At 32.9% G+C, this 16,132-nt stretch overlaps 3 protein-coding genes across 3 annotated transcripts; 2 read left to right on the forward strand and 1 right to left on the reverse strand.

Moving 5' to 3' along the window:
* Nucleotides 1–728: 728 nt before the first annotated feature.
* On the forward strand, nucleotides 729–3,993 carry LOC130962513 (uncharacterized). Its single transcript, XM_057888718.1, has 3 exons — nucleotides 729–1,650; nucleotides 2,044–2,132; nucleotides 3,709–3,993. Exons 1-3 carry the CDS (start codon nucleotides 729–731, stop codon nucleotides 3,991–3,993), a joined length of 1,296 nt encoding a protein of 431 aa, XP_057744701.1.
* Nucleotides 3,994–8,051: 4,058 nt separating this feature from the next.
* LOC130962514 (fruit protein pKIWI502-like) lies at nucleotides 8,052–8,576 on the reverse strand. Its single transcript, XM_057888719.1, has one exon. It carries the CDS (start codon nucleotides 8,574–8,576, stop codon nucleotides 8,052–8,054), a length of 525 nt encoding a protein of 174 aa, XP_057744702.1.
* Nucleotides 8,577–12,968: 4,392 nt separating this feature from the next.
* On the forward strand, nucleotides 12,969–13,895 carry LOC130960854 (uncharacterized). The gene has a single exon (XM_057886346.1). The coding sequence runs from the start codon at nucleotides 13,183–13,185 to the stop codon at nucleotides 13,843–13,845; it is 663 nt and encodes a 220-aa protein (XP_057742329.1). The 5' UTR covers nucleotides 12,969–13,182; the 3' UTR covers nucleotides 13,846–13,895.
* The last annotated feature ends 2,237 nt before the right edge of the window (nucleotides 13,896–16,132 follow it).

The following is a 16,132-nucleotide window of genomic DNA, read 5'->3' on the forward strand; positions in this document are numbered from 1 at the left end:
AAAAAAAAATTCCTAAAAGTACACTACGGTTATAATTCAAGCTATCTATAGAAAAATATGTTGTGTAATATACATGCTAGGACTCCTAACTAATTGCTGTTAAGTTTTTGTATTTAGAATATGCAGTTACATGTAACAACTAACCATGTGATTAGCTTAGTGCTAGCTGGACTAACCTAGTCACAAGCTACTATCTATTGTATATAAGGACCTGAAACCTCATGTAAAAAATGAGTTTTACCATTCAATGCATCAAGCACTCTTCTATGCTTTCCTCTGTCTCTCATTCATCTAACTCACACACTCTGAGCTACCTTCATTGCACCTTCAACATGGTGCGGTGAGCGTAGACCTTGAGAAGGTAGTGTATGAGCTAAGATCAGAGTTGAGAGTGTGGAAGCTTGATCTCTGAATTTCGATAAACAATATTGAGAATTCAGAAGTCCAAATCACACATTGATTTGGAGCGATAATGGCGGAACCAAGAAGAAACAATCAAGATTCAAGCAATAATCAAGATTCGACGATTCCGAACATCGATTTGCAAAGTATAGCACAATTCATGAACCAGATCGCATTATTACAAGCTCACCTAAGTCGGAATCCACAAAATCAGCACTAGATCTTCATCCTTCGAATCCTTTCTACCTTCATCCTTTTGAGAATCCTGTATTCCTATCTCAACTGTCATCTTAAATGGAAAGAACTATAACATATGGAGTAGATCAATGTTGCTAGCTCTTAAATCAAAGAATAAACTAGGTTTTATAGATGGTACGATAGCTAAACCTGAGGAGAATGACAATTTGTTTGGACTTTGGGATAGATGCAACACTTACATTGTGGCCTGGATTAACCTTTCACTTGAACCAAGCATCTCTCAATCAGTGATATATAATAATATAGCTAGTGATATGTGGAGTGATCTGAGGCATAGATATTACCAAGGAGATAGGTTTACGGTTGCCGAATTACAAGAGGAGTTGCACGCATTACGACAAGGAGATCTAAATGTCACAACATATTTTACAAATCTCATATCGATATGGGAAGAGTTAGAGAATTTTAGAGGAATTCTAGCATGTAGTTGTGGAAGCAACTGTGTATGTGGCCTGGGAGTAATAAGGAGCCATAGAGCTGAAAATCAAGTAACAAAATTCTTCAAAGGGTTGAATGATCAATACTCTAGAATGAGATCTCAAGTGATGTTGATGGAACCACTCCCTAGCATCAATGTGGTATTCTCTTTACTTACACAACAAGAGCGACAAGCTCACAGCCTTGGACCAACCTCACACATCATGCCATACTTTGCCACTCCCTCAAACACTTCAGAGGCTCAATATGGCAGAGGGAGAGGAAGGGGTAGAGGAGGAAGGTCCCAAGCTACTAGAAGAGGCCAAGGAGGAAGAAGTAGAGTGCAATGTACACATTGTGGCAAGACTGGTCACATCGTGGATGTATGCTACAAGAAACACGGCTTTCCACCGCATTTGAGGAACAAATTTGGTGGAGAGGCTGCTGTGAATTCTCTGGCAGTAGTTGAGCTTGAGAGGATAAATGAAAATCTCAGCACCAAACTGGATGGGAGTGGAATTGTCGAGTCTGGATTCACTGCAGAACAACGACAAGCATTACTAGCCCTTTTAGGTAACCATGAGGTAAAACCAATTCATAGCACAAACCAAATTGTGGCACAATCATAGCCACTACTTCTTCAAGGTAATTTGGTACATCTTCACTTTAAAACAAGTGTTAAAGACCTAAAAATTTCTGAAAATAAGTGCACTTCATGGGTAATAGATACAGGTGCTACAAACCACGTATCATATTCCCTTGAAAATTTTCAAACATATTACACAATTGATCCAATTCTTGTGAGATTGCCAAATGGCTCATACACCACAAGCAACATAATTGGAACAATTGTATTTTCTGAAAAATTATATTTGACAAATGCATTATACATACCTTCTTTCAATTACAAGCTCATTTTCGTGTCCAAGATTACTGCTGAACTGCATTGCAAACTAACTTTTTCAGATGCACTGTGTGAGATCCAGGACCGCAGCTCCATGAGGATGATTGGGAGAGTTGAAACTGTTGGTGGTCTCTATGTACTGGATTCTCAAGTAATAAAACTACAGCAAAATCAATCATGCATCATGCACATACAAGCAATAATAGATAAGGATATATGGCATTATAGACTAGGACATTTACCATGTAAAAGGCTAATTGCCATGAAAAAATAGTTTAGCTTTTTCACTCATAATAAAATAGATAGACTCTCAAAGGAATGAGCTAAAAACCTGCCCATAGTTGCTTAGTCGTTCCCAAGTCAGCCATACGTAGTTTGAGAATACAAGCCGTGCTTGCTTGATTCCTCTATTGAGATTTATAGGCTTTAAAGCCAGTCAAAAAGCAAGTAAGTCAGCAGCATATCAAATGAGAGCGTACGCGAGGCGAGTCTGTCTTTAGCCTTCCCATCCCCGTCCATGTGATGCATGTCATTTAGCTAAGCAAAAATTGTTGTTTGGACATGATCCATGTAGATATATGGGGACCTCTTTCAATTCCTTCAATAAATGGACACAAATATTTTTTAATTGTTGTTGATGATAAATCCAGATACACTTGGGTGCATTTCATGAAAACAAAATCAAAAGCAAGTAGTCTTTTACAATCATTTGTTAACTTTGCAAAAACTCAGTTCAACAAACAAATAAAAATTATAAGAAGTGACAATGGCCCAGAATTCTAATGAAATCTTTTTACGAAAATACTTGTATTGTGCACCAAAAATTATGTGTGGAAACTCCTCAACAAAATAGAATTATTGAGAGGAAACACCAACACATACTAGCTGTTACAAGGGCCATTTTATTTCACTCCAACATTCCAAAGTGCTTCTGGAATTTTGCTATCTCTCATGCTGTTCACATCATTAATCGGATTCCCTCCACTCTTTTACAAAATTCATCGCCCTATCAAGTTCTTTATTCATCACTTCCTGACTTATCGGACCTAAAAATTTTTGGGTGCTTAGCATTTGCAAGCACTATTTGCTCTGGCAGATTGAAACTTGATCCAAGAGCACGAAAGTGCACCTTCTTAGGATTTAGGGAAGGGGCCAAAGGATTTGTTTTACTAGATCCGTATTTAAGGGAAATATTTGTATCTTGAAACGTTCAGTTTTATGAAACTTACTTTCCTTTTATCAATAAGACCGAGGTTCCCTCTGCTTCACAAAATAGTAACATTCATGCATCTAACCCATTCATTTACGATGACGCAATTACTAGTCCACATGCTACACACATTTTTCATGACACACACATTGAAGTCCCTAATGCACATATCCCTAAACCCTTAGCTGATCCATCAGTTGAGTCATTAGCCATTGCACCAATTCACACCCACATGCCACCTCATGCATTACCACTAAGACAGTCCACTAGAGAAAAGAAAAGACCAGCCCACTTAAAGGATTTTCAGTGCATGAACACTACAACGGAAGCAATCTCAAGATATCCCATCTCACAGATTATATCTTACAGTGCACTTTCTAATTTTCACAAGTATTTCTCCCTGGCCATCTCCACTAATAAGGAACCAAAGTGTTATGAAGAGACAATGGCTCATGCTCACTGGGAAAGTGCTATTAAGGACGAACTCAATGCTCTTCATCATCTTCAAACTTAGCAGCTCACTCCCTTACCAGTTGGAAAAAAGGCAATTGGGTGCAAGTGGGTGTTCAAACTTAAACATAACTCTGACGGGACCATCGAACGGTACAAGGCACGTCTAGTGGCTAAAGGCTTTACACAAGTTCCAGGCATCGATTATCTCAACACGTTTAGTCCTGTAGTAAACCTCAGCACACTGAGAATTGTTCTGGCCATAGCTGCGATGAAAGGCTGGTTTTTGAAGCAAGTAGATGTCAACACCGCATTCTTACACGGGGACCTTGAAGAAGATGTCTATATGTAGGTTCCTCCAGGGCTTAATGCACTTTCAGGAATGGTTTGTAAATTGCAGAAATCCCTCTACAGTCTCAAGCAAGCAAGCCATCAGTGGAATACTAAGCTGAAGTCTGTTCTTTTAAAATTGGGCTATCTCCAATCGAAGTCTGATCATAACCTTTTCACTAAATCTCAGCAAAGTAGATTTACTGCTCTCTTAGTATATGTTGCGGATGTGGTTATTGCTGGAAATGATATCTTTGAGATCAATTTTAGCAAGTCCTTATTAGATGCTAAGTTTAAAACAAAAGATATTGGAGACCTTAAATTTTTCCTAGGAATGGGGGTGGTTAGGAACAACACTGGAGTTGCCTTATATCAATGCAAGTATGCCCTTGACTTGCTCAAAGATCATGGTCTCGAAAACTACAAACCTGCTTCGACTTTTATGGACTACAGCATCAAATTGTCAAAAGATGGGAGGGAGCCTTTACTTGCCAACAATGAATACAGAAAGTTAGTCGGGAGATTATTGTATTTAGCCAATACTAGATGATGATTGGATTTTTGACGGATTAGAATTCACAAATGAATTCTCGTTGCAAGTATAGTTTCTAAACCAATCACTAATCCTTTCATACAAAAAGTTGTTTGTCACTAAAACAAACCCCTAAATTTATAAACCGAAGTATTGGACCTCGAGTCGTTCTCCCTAGGAATTACAATAAAGTGTCTTGTTATTGGTTGTGAGTTATTTTGGGGTTTTTGAAATTTTAGACAAGAAATATAAATGGCAAAAGAAATAAACTAACAACTAACAAAGCTCTTGGCAAGATGTGAGAACTAGAAGTCCTATCCTAGTTATCATCCTCAATTGTGATGAGAATCGTTCATTGCTCCCACTTGGTTAACCTCTAACCATGGAGGAAAGTCAAGTGGATGAATTGACTTGAGCCACAAGTCCTAGCCAACTCCCAAGGAAAGACTAGCTTTAGTGCACTCCAAACCAATTAGCAATCTCTCCAATTACCAATCAACAAAGGAATTAGATAACTCAAGTGTCACTAATTACTCTACCTAGGCCAAGGGGAACAAAATCTACACTAAAACTAAAAGAGACATTTCAACAAACACATAAAGTGCAATAGAAGTAATCATTATTAAATACAAGAATTAAAGGAATCTACAACTACAAAAATAAGAGATCAACAATAGAAAAGCAAAGAAGACACATTTAGTATGAATTACCTCTTATTGAATTGGAAGAATGTAGAAGGAACAATACTAGATCTACAATAAAATATAAGAACAACATAAAGGAAATTACAACAAAAGAGTGGAAGAAGAATGAATGTAACTACAAGGAATTGAGATGTAGAAGTAGAAGAAAGCAAAGATTAAAATCTAGATCTAAGAACCAATCCTAATCCTAATCCTAATTCTAGAGAGAAGAGAGAGCTTCTCTCTCTAGAAACTAACTCTCACTACTAAACTAAACTAATGGTTAAAAGTTAGTTGATTCCTCTTCAATCCTTGGCTTAAATAGCATCAGAAGTGAGTTGGATTGGGCCCACAAGGCTTCTAAAATCGCTGGCCACGTTTTGCTTTAAGTGGACCAGGTGGCAGCAACAGCGCGTGCGCGTACTCTGCGCGTGCGCGCCACCATACGTGTGGCAACTATGGCAAATCTTATATCGTTTCGAATCCCCGAATGTTAGCTTTCTAACCCAACTGAAACCGCATCATTTGGACCTCTGTAGCTCAAGTTATGGTCGTTTAAGTGCGAAGAGGTCGGCTTGACAGCTTTCCGGTTCCTTCATTTCTTCATGAGTTCTCCAACTTTTCATGCTTCTTTCTTCATTCCCTTGATCCAATCTTTGCCTCCTAAACCTTAAATCACTTAACAAACATATCAAGGCATCTAATGGAATCAAGGAGAATTAGATTTAGCTATTTTAAGACCTAAAAAGCATGTTTTCACTCTTAAGCACAATTAAAGGAGAAGTTATAAAACCATGTTATTTCAATGGATAAATGTGGGTAAAAGGTTATAAAATCCCATAAAATCAATACAAGATAAACCCTACAAATGGGGTTTATCACTAGACCAGAGATTAGCTATGCCATTGGAAGGTTAAGTCAATATCTTGAAGCACCAACTACCTTACACTTCAAAGCGGCTCATAAAATTTTAAAGTACATCAAAGGGGCACTTGCCAAAGGATTATTTTTTCCAGTGAAGTATGACCTTAGTGTTACAGGATTCACTTATTCGGATTGGACATCCTGCCCAGATTCGAGACGGTCTACATCAGCATATTGTTTTTGCATTTGAGGAGTCATTGTATCATGGAAGAGTAAAAAACAGACGACTGTGACTGCCTCATCTACCGAAGCGAAATATAGAGCAATGGCATCCGCTACAAAGGAAGCTGTCGAATCAGGAAGATTTTGTTTGACTTGGGTCTGCCCCTCACTAATCCTATCAGCCTCTACTGTGACAGTCAGGCCGCAATTCATATTGCATCTAATCCGATTTTTTATGAGAGAATCAAACATATAGAAATTGATTGTCATGTTGTTAGGGATAAGATTCTTAAAAAGATCATTCATCTTTTGCCAATTTTGACACATGAATAATTGGCAGATTTATTGACAAAAACTTTACCTCCAAAGACCTTCTCTTTGTTACTTAGCAAGTTAGGAATGCAAGATATCTACACTCCTAACTTGAGGAAGGGTGTTATGTAATATGCATGTTAGAACTCCTAACTAACTGCTGTTAAATTTTTGTATTTAGAATATGCAGTTACATGTAGCAAATAACCATATGATTAGCTTGGTGCTAGCTGGACTAATTAGGAGAAGTTGGTTACAGACTTTTGGTTATGAGTAACTAATCACAAGCTACTATCTATTATATATAAGGACCTGAAGCCTTATGTAAAAAATGAGTTCTACTATTCAATGCATCAAGTACTCTTCTATGCTTTCCTTTATCTTTCATTCATCTAACTCACACACTCTAAACTACCTTCACCGAACCTTCAACAAAATATCTGACCATCTACGAGCAATTAATTTTGTGTTGAAAAAAAAAGAAAGAAATAAAAAATAAAATGATAAAAGTATAATTTAAAAAAATATTAATAAATATTAGTTAAAAAAATAATTATGTTTTTAGCTGACTTATTTTATTATAGTTGAAGAGATATCTTCTTGCAGGAAAGGAAAGGCACGATTAATAATTATTACCTCTTTTCTTTTGTTTGGATCTATTTATATAATTTTGTTGTCTCTTTTTCTTTCTCTAAACATTTTTTTATTATTTAATTATTTTATTAACATTTTCAGGAATATTGTGGAGATCAGTCATGTGGTAAAAAAAAAAATATTCTTATGTATTTATTATTTTTTGAATAAATTATATTCATATTAATTGAGATTTATCAAAATGATTACTCTTCAATTTTATTAGTATACACATATTTGACTTGTCCTACATTAATTATATATGAATGGCATGTCTAAGGAATATACTGAAACCCTTTAGTATTAATGCAACTGATAGACTTATATATATATATATATATATATATATATATATATATATATTGTCTATTAATATTCTTTAAATTTATTTTTCTTTATGCAATTGAAATAAGAATAAATAATTATTTTTAATTATTAAAAATTCAAGTACTAATAAATCTGTTCATAAAAAAAATTAACGTTGTATTTATAAAAAAGATATTTAAATTAATAAAATTAATCAAAATTTAAAAAAATTATTCAAAATTTTTAAATTATTCCTTTTTTATCAAATCCAATTTCACAATATTTCTTCTTTTTTCTCTTCCTCTTCCTCTTCTACTACCACCCTCACCTTCAACTTTACAAATCCAGCTTCATTGTCCCCCATAAACTCATTCACTTCCTGATGTTCAAATTATCATCTTCTTTCTTCCTCCTCAAGTTATTTTTAGTCGAAATAAACAACAATAAAATGAAATTTCATCACCAACATAAAATAAAAAATTAAAATAAATGAAGACCAACATAATTTGAGAGAAGAAGAAAATATTTTCAACAGTGAAAAATTAAAATGGCAAAATTGAAGTAAAATGCTGATCTAATTTCAAAACTCGTGGCAAAGACGGTGACAATGTCAAATTTTTCTAGCGAGTCGAGCCGAATGATGTCAAACCCATTTCCCATGACTGAACTTAGTTCCACCACATCCCCTCTCTTCAACACGCACAGTACCTCCGCAGTGGACCCCTTCACATTCTTCACTGAGAACTCGAACGCGCCACATGCAAATGCTAGCTTCGGCGATGATGGGATGGCAAAGATCATAGAATTGAGCGTGTTGGAAACACGTAGCTTAAGGTACTGGCCGGCGCGTGTGTGTGACTCCACGAGATTGGGCGTGACAGAGGTGTCGACAGCAATGTGGAAGAGGGATTCAGCGGTGAATTTCACCAGTTGAGAGAGCAGGGTTGGGGTCCAGAGGGGGGTGTCCTGGCAAACAAACGGCACATGTAGTGGCGACGCAACAAATGACGATTGTGGTGGAGGCGAGGGCATAGGGTTAAGGTGAGGCGGCATAAGATGGACATGGGAAAGGGAGAGGGTTGGCTAAAGTGCGCATGGGATGAAGTGGTGGAAGAGAAGGAGGAAGAGAGATTATTGAATCAGATTTGGTAAAGAATGGATAATTTAGAAATTTTGAATAGTTAATTAGGTTTTTGTTTGTTTTGTCAACTTAAATCTATTTCTTATGGGTACAATATTAGTTTTATTTTTTTATGGATAGATTTATCAACGTCCGAATCTTTCATGGTTAGTGTTGGCTAAAAATAATAATTTGATGGTGAACAAATTGAAAACATTTGTTTGGATTATGTTGAGAAGCCGCACAAAGGTGATTGCATCGATAAGCAAGCTAGATTGATTGAAAGTACAAATCGAAAATACAGATCCATGATCGAAGCAATAGAGAGGCCAGAGATCGAGACAGTTGAAGACGGTTATCATATTTGTTATAGCAGGAACAGTTATGTTTGACTTCCTTGTATAAGGAATACGTGAAAAAAATCTGATTGGTTGAAGATAGCTTTAAATAGACATAGCTTGGAGTTCGATATCAGAAAACACTCTCGTACACTCACATCCTCAACATTTTTCTAAGTCTGTCAGGAGTTTTCTTTTTGTAAGGTTCTTCTATATCTTTTAAATTTCTTTAAATTTCTTGTAATCTTTTTCTTTTTGCAAATTTACTTTCCTGCAAGGTCTTTGTTTTTTCTTCTTTAATATTTTTGCATTGTCTTTTGAATTCAAATTCAAAGTTCTTTGACTTTTATCGAAGGTATTTTATTACTTTAATTTAATTTCAAGTCATTTATTCTTTTTGAAATTTTAATCTTAAGTCATTTAAATTTCTTTCACATTTCGAATCTTTTCTTCTTTTCTTTATTCGTCCAACATTGGGATCTTTTGATGCACAACTCGAAACTCATATTTATGAAAGGAATAAATTTCACTCCCAAATTATTAGATGTCAAATCCATCCATATTTACTAAAAAAATCTGCATAATAGTTTGAAATAATTATTTACTCAGTAAAAGCTTTTCTAATTAATAAAATTAATTAGAAGATTTTTTGTGGTTGTTCTTTTCTCTATAGAATTTTGCTATACATAAAATTAAAATTAAAGACCGTGGAGTTTATTTTTTATAATTTACTTTTATTAGTATGTAGAATTGTTTTTCTGTTATATGTGTGTCGAATAACAAATATGACCGTTGAGAAGTTGGTAAAAATAGACATTTTATTCTAATATATTTTTTCAATAATCAATAAAACCTTCTAATAAGATGTTTATTTTATTGAGTACTGATTGCACTAATTTATTTTAGATTTTTTTTTCTTTGTTTAAAAAAATTGAAAAAAATTCACATTCTATCTTATAGTGATAGGTAATGAATTTTCTACTCTCAAGTCAAAGAAAACTTAGGGTCAAGCTAAGAAAATAGGAAAACCAGCTAGCTTAACCAGCAAGCATGGTGCATATGTATATATAGCAGCCAGTAGTGTGGTTGTTGAGGAAATGAAGATGAATATTATTGTGGTCCAAAATGAGGTGCATATGATGATGATGACCATGCCTTATGGATGAACTCGATCAGTTGCACAATTTAAGGTGCCAAAAGCCATCAATTAAGTACATTCATGAATTTAGCAGTACTAGTGAGCATGTAAAACGTTAGTTTAAAATTAAATTTTACTTATGTGTATGGCCAGTGGTATCACTCTTATTTCTACTAATATAATATTGTAACAATGATTCATTACTAATGATATAAGGGAAAATAAAAAAAAAAACAAGTTTCCAATAAATATTAAAAATCAGCCAATGCAGCCACAGCACACTGTTGGGCCAAACCGTGGAGAGCTCTCAACAACCGGAGAGATTTCGGGAAGGAATCAAGTGAGAGGAGAACATAAGATGAGAAGACACCATATCCAACTCAAAACCTTAAGGTGTCAAGTTAATGGGTCTCTCATCTTATAAATTCCTCACTCTTCCATGCTTTCTTTGATATGGGACTAATTTCAACACTCCTCACACTTGCAACATTAACAATCTCCCCCTCAAGCCCTCTAGCTCCTCCACCACATATGAGTATTCGTCCATCACACCGCCGCCGACAACTCCCCTCTAGCTCCTCCACCATCACACCGCCGCCGCTCGGACCATCTTTGCCAAGAAAACTTTCGGTGCTTCACCTTGAATACCCCTTAAAACCACCAGACTGATTAAACCATCAGCTTTGATACCACTTTGTTGGGCCAAACCGTGGAGTGCTCTCGACAACCGGGGAGATTTCGGAGAGGAATCAAGTGAGAGAATATAAGATGAGAAGACACCACATCCAACTCAAAACCTTAAGGTGTCAAGTTAATAGGTCTCTCATCTTATAAACTCCTCACTCTTCCATACTTTCTTTGATGTGGGACTAACTTCAACACTCCTCACACTTGCAACATTAACACACACATTATTTTACCAGTTTTCAATATATATATATATATATATATATAACTAATTCTTAGTTAGCCAACATCAATTAATTTTAGAATTTAAGTTTATGATTTAGAATTTAAAATTAATAATTTATGATTAATTTAAGATTAACAAAATAATTTTAAAAAAATTAGTTGATGTTGGCTGAAAAAAGTTAATTTCTTAATATTGTTTTTTTAATAAGACAATTAGCTATTAAAATAATAAAAAAATAAAATATTAATTTTTAATTAGTCAATATTAGTTAATTTTTTTTAAGATTTAGAATTTAGAATTTAGGATAAACAAAATAATTTTAAAGAGTTAGCAAAAAAATCTCTAATATTATTCTAAAATAATTAAATCTTTTATAACAAATCAATATTTGTTATTTTATATATATATATATATATATATATATATATATATATATATATATATATATATATATATTCATAGACAAACATTTAAAAAAAATACAGAGAATTAACTTTTAGTTTGTTAAGAGTAGTTAATTTTTTTTAATTTTAAAAAAATATTTTTAATAATTTATAATTTAAAATTTAGAATTAAGAATATATAATTTAAAGGCTAAAATTTAATATAAATAAAATAATTTTATAAAAATTAGCTGAAATTAATAAAAAAAATAGGTTCCTTAAAATTACACACCTGAAAAATATGACGGAGGATACCTTTTAATTTGAATTGTGAATGGATAGATACATGCACACGAAATTAATCGCTTTTTAGACTTTCCAATATACAAATTCAAATTTGATAAAACTTACTTAGAACGACATAGATTACAAAAAATTAGTGAATAATCTTTCATAAAGCAAAATTTATATTATATATAAAATAGCGCCACGTGATGGGGCGGCCTTTTTATATATATATATATATATATATACATTGGGATTGTTTTGGTGAAATACAAAAATATTACGGGACTTTTTGGATCTTATCAAAATATGAGATAAAGTAAATTCATTAATAGTAACTTTTATTTTTTAAAAATAAAAAATTTAAAAATAAAATCGTAAATAGTAATTATTTTATTTTTAGAAAATAAAAAAATAAATTGTAAATAACGATTTCTATTTTTTAAAAACTTAAAAAATAAAAAAAATAAAAGTAAAATCAAGAGTAATGATTTACGAAAAGTAAAATTACTAATTTCTGCGAAACACGCACTATACATTCCTAAAACACAAAAACAGTAAAACCATATTATTTTGCGGGAAATTACACCATTGCCACCGCCATATATATATATATATATATATATATGAGGAATGCATGCAACCAAAAAGCAACCCAGGAAGAAACCAATATATAATTTAAAATAAGACAACTATTTCAATAAAAATATTAAAAATATTTTTTTAAATATTTTTTTATAATAATTTTGGTTTAAAAAATACGTTTTTTTATTTTGTCATATTTTAAATAAAAATAATATTTTTATAACATATAAAAATTAAATTTTTAAAGCCAATGAGTAATAGTTCAAATGATATAGTCTCTCCATACTCAATTAAGAAGTTGCGGGTTCGAGTCTCTTATTTTTGGTAAAAAAAAAATTAAATTTTAAAATTTATTATTCAATTTAATATTTAAAATAAAATATTTTTATACGATAATAATTATAAAATTTTCGTAGTACACCATAAAATAAAATAAATTCCCTACTTGTGCATTTGCAATTACGTCTTATATTCCACATGGCATGTATGTTGAATAAGTCAACATCGTATACTCAAATACATATATACACGTTGAAATCATCATAAATTATAGTAAACTTACTCAACACGTAAAACACAGTTTCCACACACGTCATATAAACACGTTAAAGTCTCTATCTACATTTAACTTTATAATCTTTTTAATTAGTCCTTTCATATATATATAAGCAAATTTGCAACAAGAGCATTTTCCTCTCTTTTTCTAATACCTATAATTAATTCTATTCTTTTCTCAAAACGATGAAAAGTCATAAGAAATAACATATGCATTTCTACCTTAATTTCTCATTCAATTAAATCTTACTACATACTTATTAAATCCCCTTACCCTCTTCATACTCTTTCATATCTCCCTAGCAATTCTTTTATTTTTATTTTGTATTCTCAAAAAATAAAATGGAGGCAAAGCAACATGCATGCACACTAGAGATCACTGTTATCTCCGGTGAAAACATATGTGTTGATCGAACTCCAATTGCTGAGAACATCTTTGTAACCGTTCGTGCGGAGTCTCTGAATTGTTGCACAACCAAAATGGTAAGCGAAAATGGTGGCATATTTGCATGGAACGAGAAATTCATGTTGGATATTCCCATGCATGCTAGGTCAATCACATTTGAAGTGCAATGCAAGAAATTCAAGGCGGCGCGGCCCGTTGGGGTGGCCAGAATTGGCGTTTTGGATGTTCTTTTTTCTCGAAATATTTCGAATGCAACTGAAAATAATGATGATGGCGTTCAAATGTTGAGTTATGAGTTGAGGGATTGGGATGGGAGGAGAAATGGGGTTATCCATTTCTCGGTTAGGGTGGTGGTGCCGCCGCCGGAGGATTGGCCGGGGAGTTACGAAATCAAACAAGCAAAGGAAGAAATGAAGATGAGTTCTAGTGGATTATTTGAGCATGACCAAGTTATGGAGTCTAAAGTGAATAATCAAAATAATCCAAAAAATAATGTTATATGTGGTCCGGTTTGGTTAAGACATTGTATTGGTTTTTTTAAATTTTCCTTCACTTTTGGATTTGTATATAAGAAGAATAAGAAGAAGGTGTGTGATTGATATATCATAATAAAAAATGCTATTTATATACTAAAATTAGAGTGCATAAATATATGTGTAATTTAATTTATTTTTAATGTGTATTTATATTTTAATATGTATTTTATATTGATGGCTGAGATTTTGGTGGCTGATTTTGGTATATATGTAGCGTTACTCTATTATGATAGATATAGAATTAATAACATGAAGTTGAACTATAAATAATAGGTAGAAATTCAGATACAGTCAACTTCATGTGAAATTGATAATTAATAGCTGTTAGATAAAAATTTAGTCAAATTATTTAAATTATTTAATAATTTTTTACTATTAACTTTGTCTGAAGTTATGAAATTGACTGCATCTAAATTTTTTATCTAAATAATAATATGGATTACCCATCTATATATCTATCCTCATCTGGTAGAGTTTCATATATCTTTCTAATTACAAGAATCAAGTACGTACAAACAGTGGCGGAACTTGAAATAAAATTTGGGGGGCCACATAGAAGATAATTGTCAAAATGCTTTTGATATGGACTCCATTTAAGATAAGCTTGCATTGTTGTCAAACTCTCGAGTTAGCTCGTAAACTCGTACGAGTTTACGAGTTTAGGTAGTGGAATTGAGTTAACTCGGACACAAACTCGTTTCTGAGTAGACTCGGGTAGACTTGGGTAAACTCGCATAAACTCGGTCAAACTCGCGAGTTTACGGGCGAGTCACCGAGTTTGCTTTGTTTGGCATTTTTCGCAAAAACGGAGCCGTTTTGGGCCCAAAAAAGAGGAAAAAAGGGAGCAACGTATGAACGTAACCCTAAATAGCTAAATCCCTCACTTTTCTCGTCGCACTCACTCAGTCACTCGCTTCTCCAAGACCTCTTCATGTTTCGTCTATCCCTCACCGCCGTTTGCCATTTGCCGTTTTCCAAATAGCTCGTCACTCTCTTTCCGCTGTTCTTTCATTCTCACTCTCTCATTTTTCTCTCTATTGACTCTATTATGCATCAAAGCTCGTGAACTCGTGGAGCATCTGCCATCGCCACGCTACCGTCGTTCATCACATCCTCTTTCGGTCGTTGCGTACTCTGCCAGTTCGTCGTGTCCTCTGCCAGTTAGTCGTGTATTCTGTTGCCATTCATTTTTGTCTGCATGCACAACACAGCAATGCCTGGTTCCTCAACTGAGCCTACTCCATTCAGCCATTCAGATTCAGGTATGTTTAAAAAAAATAGTTACTGAATTGCTACATGTTTTGTAGTTGTTACTTGTTAGTGTTAGTTTAGTCTATTCTTAATTGCTACTTCTTGTAATTTGTAGTTGTTACTTGTTTGTGTTAGCTAATTGTTACTTGTTACTGAATCTGAATGTTTGAAACTCTGAAATCTCAAATCTGAATTTACCAACTTTGATAGTGGATAACTTTGCAATTGTTAGTGGATAACTATGTAATAACTGAAGGATTTGAATGTGTGTTCTAGAGTACTTGTTATAATTGTAGTATTATGTTAATTTATTATGTTTTTTATGTTGAAATTATTGAGTTTTAATGCCTATATTTGAGTAAATATATATCTTATACACGATATATATATTTTTTACAAAAAAATTATAACAGGTAAACTCATACGAGTCTACGAGTCGAGTCTATGAGTCGAGTCTAGGTCAACTCTACGAGTTTACCTAAACTCGCGAGTTTGACAACCTTGTAAGCTCGTCTAATCTTATTTCTCTGGTTTTGGTGATATTGCCAAATTTAAAGCCGTTTTTCAGGGTCTCGTTCCAAAAAATTAAGGTCAAACTTATCAGATGTAACTTTTTGAACTTTTAAAAGTTGTATCTCACTTTTTTTGCGATTCATTAAAGTAGAAAAACTATCTACATGTGTTGATATTGTAAAAATTATATGTTCTCCTTCTTAAATATTAGTCTTCCTCTTAAAAAATACATCAATTCTTTAATTTTTTATTATTATTTTATAATAAAATTTGAATATATATCCTGTAGAATATGTAAAGAAGAAGTTAGAAGAACAAATATTAAAATTTATAATATTTATCGAATTTTTTTATCAATTTATACAAATACAATAATATTAATACTTATTAAATATTCAATTATTTTTTATCATATAAGAAATTAAATTAAATAAATAGTAAAATATAAAATAATATTAAATTAAATAAATAAAAATATCTAATTTTTTATATTTAAACTTAAAGGTAGAAAGAGTGTTGCTTATTAAATTTATTGGGTACTTTAAGTCATAGTAAAGTATTTAAACCAATTGAATTATTTTTTATC

The sequence above is a fragment of the Arachis stenosperma genome, chromosome 2 (assembly GCF_014773155.1).
Source record: "Arachis stenosperma cultivar V10309 chromosome 2, arast.V10309.gnm1.PFL2, whole genome shotgun sequence".
NCBI classification, from domain to species: domain Eukaryota; kingdom Viridiplantae; phylum Streptophyta; class Magnoliopsida; order Fabales; family Fabaceae; genus Arachis; species Arachis stenosperma.

What these genes read in the sequence shown, in the direction of transcription:
- LOC130962513 (XM_057888718.1), top strand. Translation starts at nt 729, where the DNA reads ATGTTGCTAGCTCTTAAATCAAAGAATAAACTAGGTTTTATAGATGGT. An exon ending in AGCATTACTAGCCCTTTTAG is followed by an intron (nt 1,651 to 2,043) that starts GTAACCATGAGG and finishes TAACTTTTTCAG; the next exon opens with ATGCACTGTGTGAGATCCAG. An exon ending in TCTATGTACTGGATTCTCAA is followed by an intron (nt 2,133 to 3,708) that starts GTAATAAAACTA and finishes CAAACTTAGCAG; the next exon opens with CTCACTCCCTTACCAGTTGG.
- LOC130962514 (XM_057888719.1), bottom strand. Translation starts at nt 8,576, where the DNA reads ATGCCGCCTCACCTTAACCCTATGCCCTCGCCTCCACCACAATCGTCA.
- LOC130960854 (XM_057886346.1), top strand. Translation starts at nt 13,183, where the DNA reads ATGGAGGCAAAGCAACATGCATGCACACTAGAGATCACTGTTATCTCC.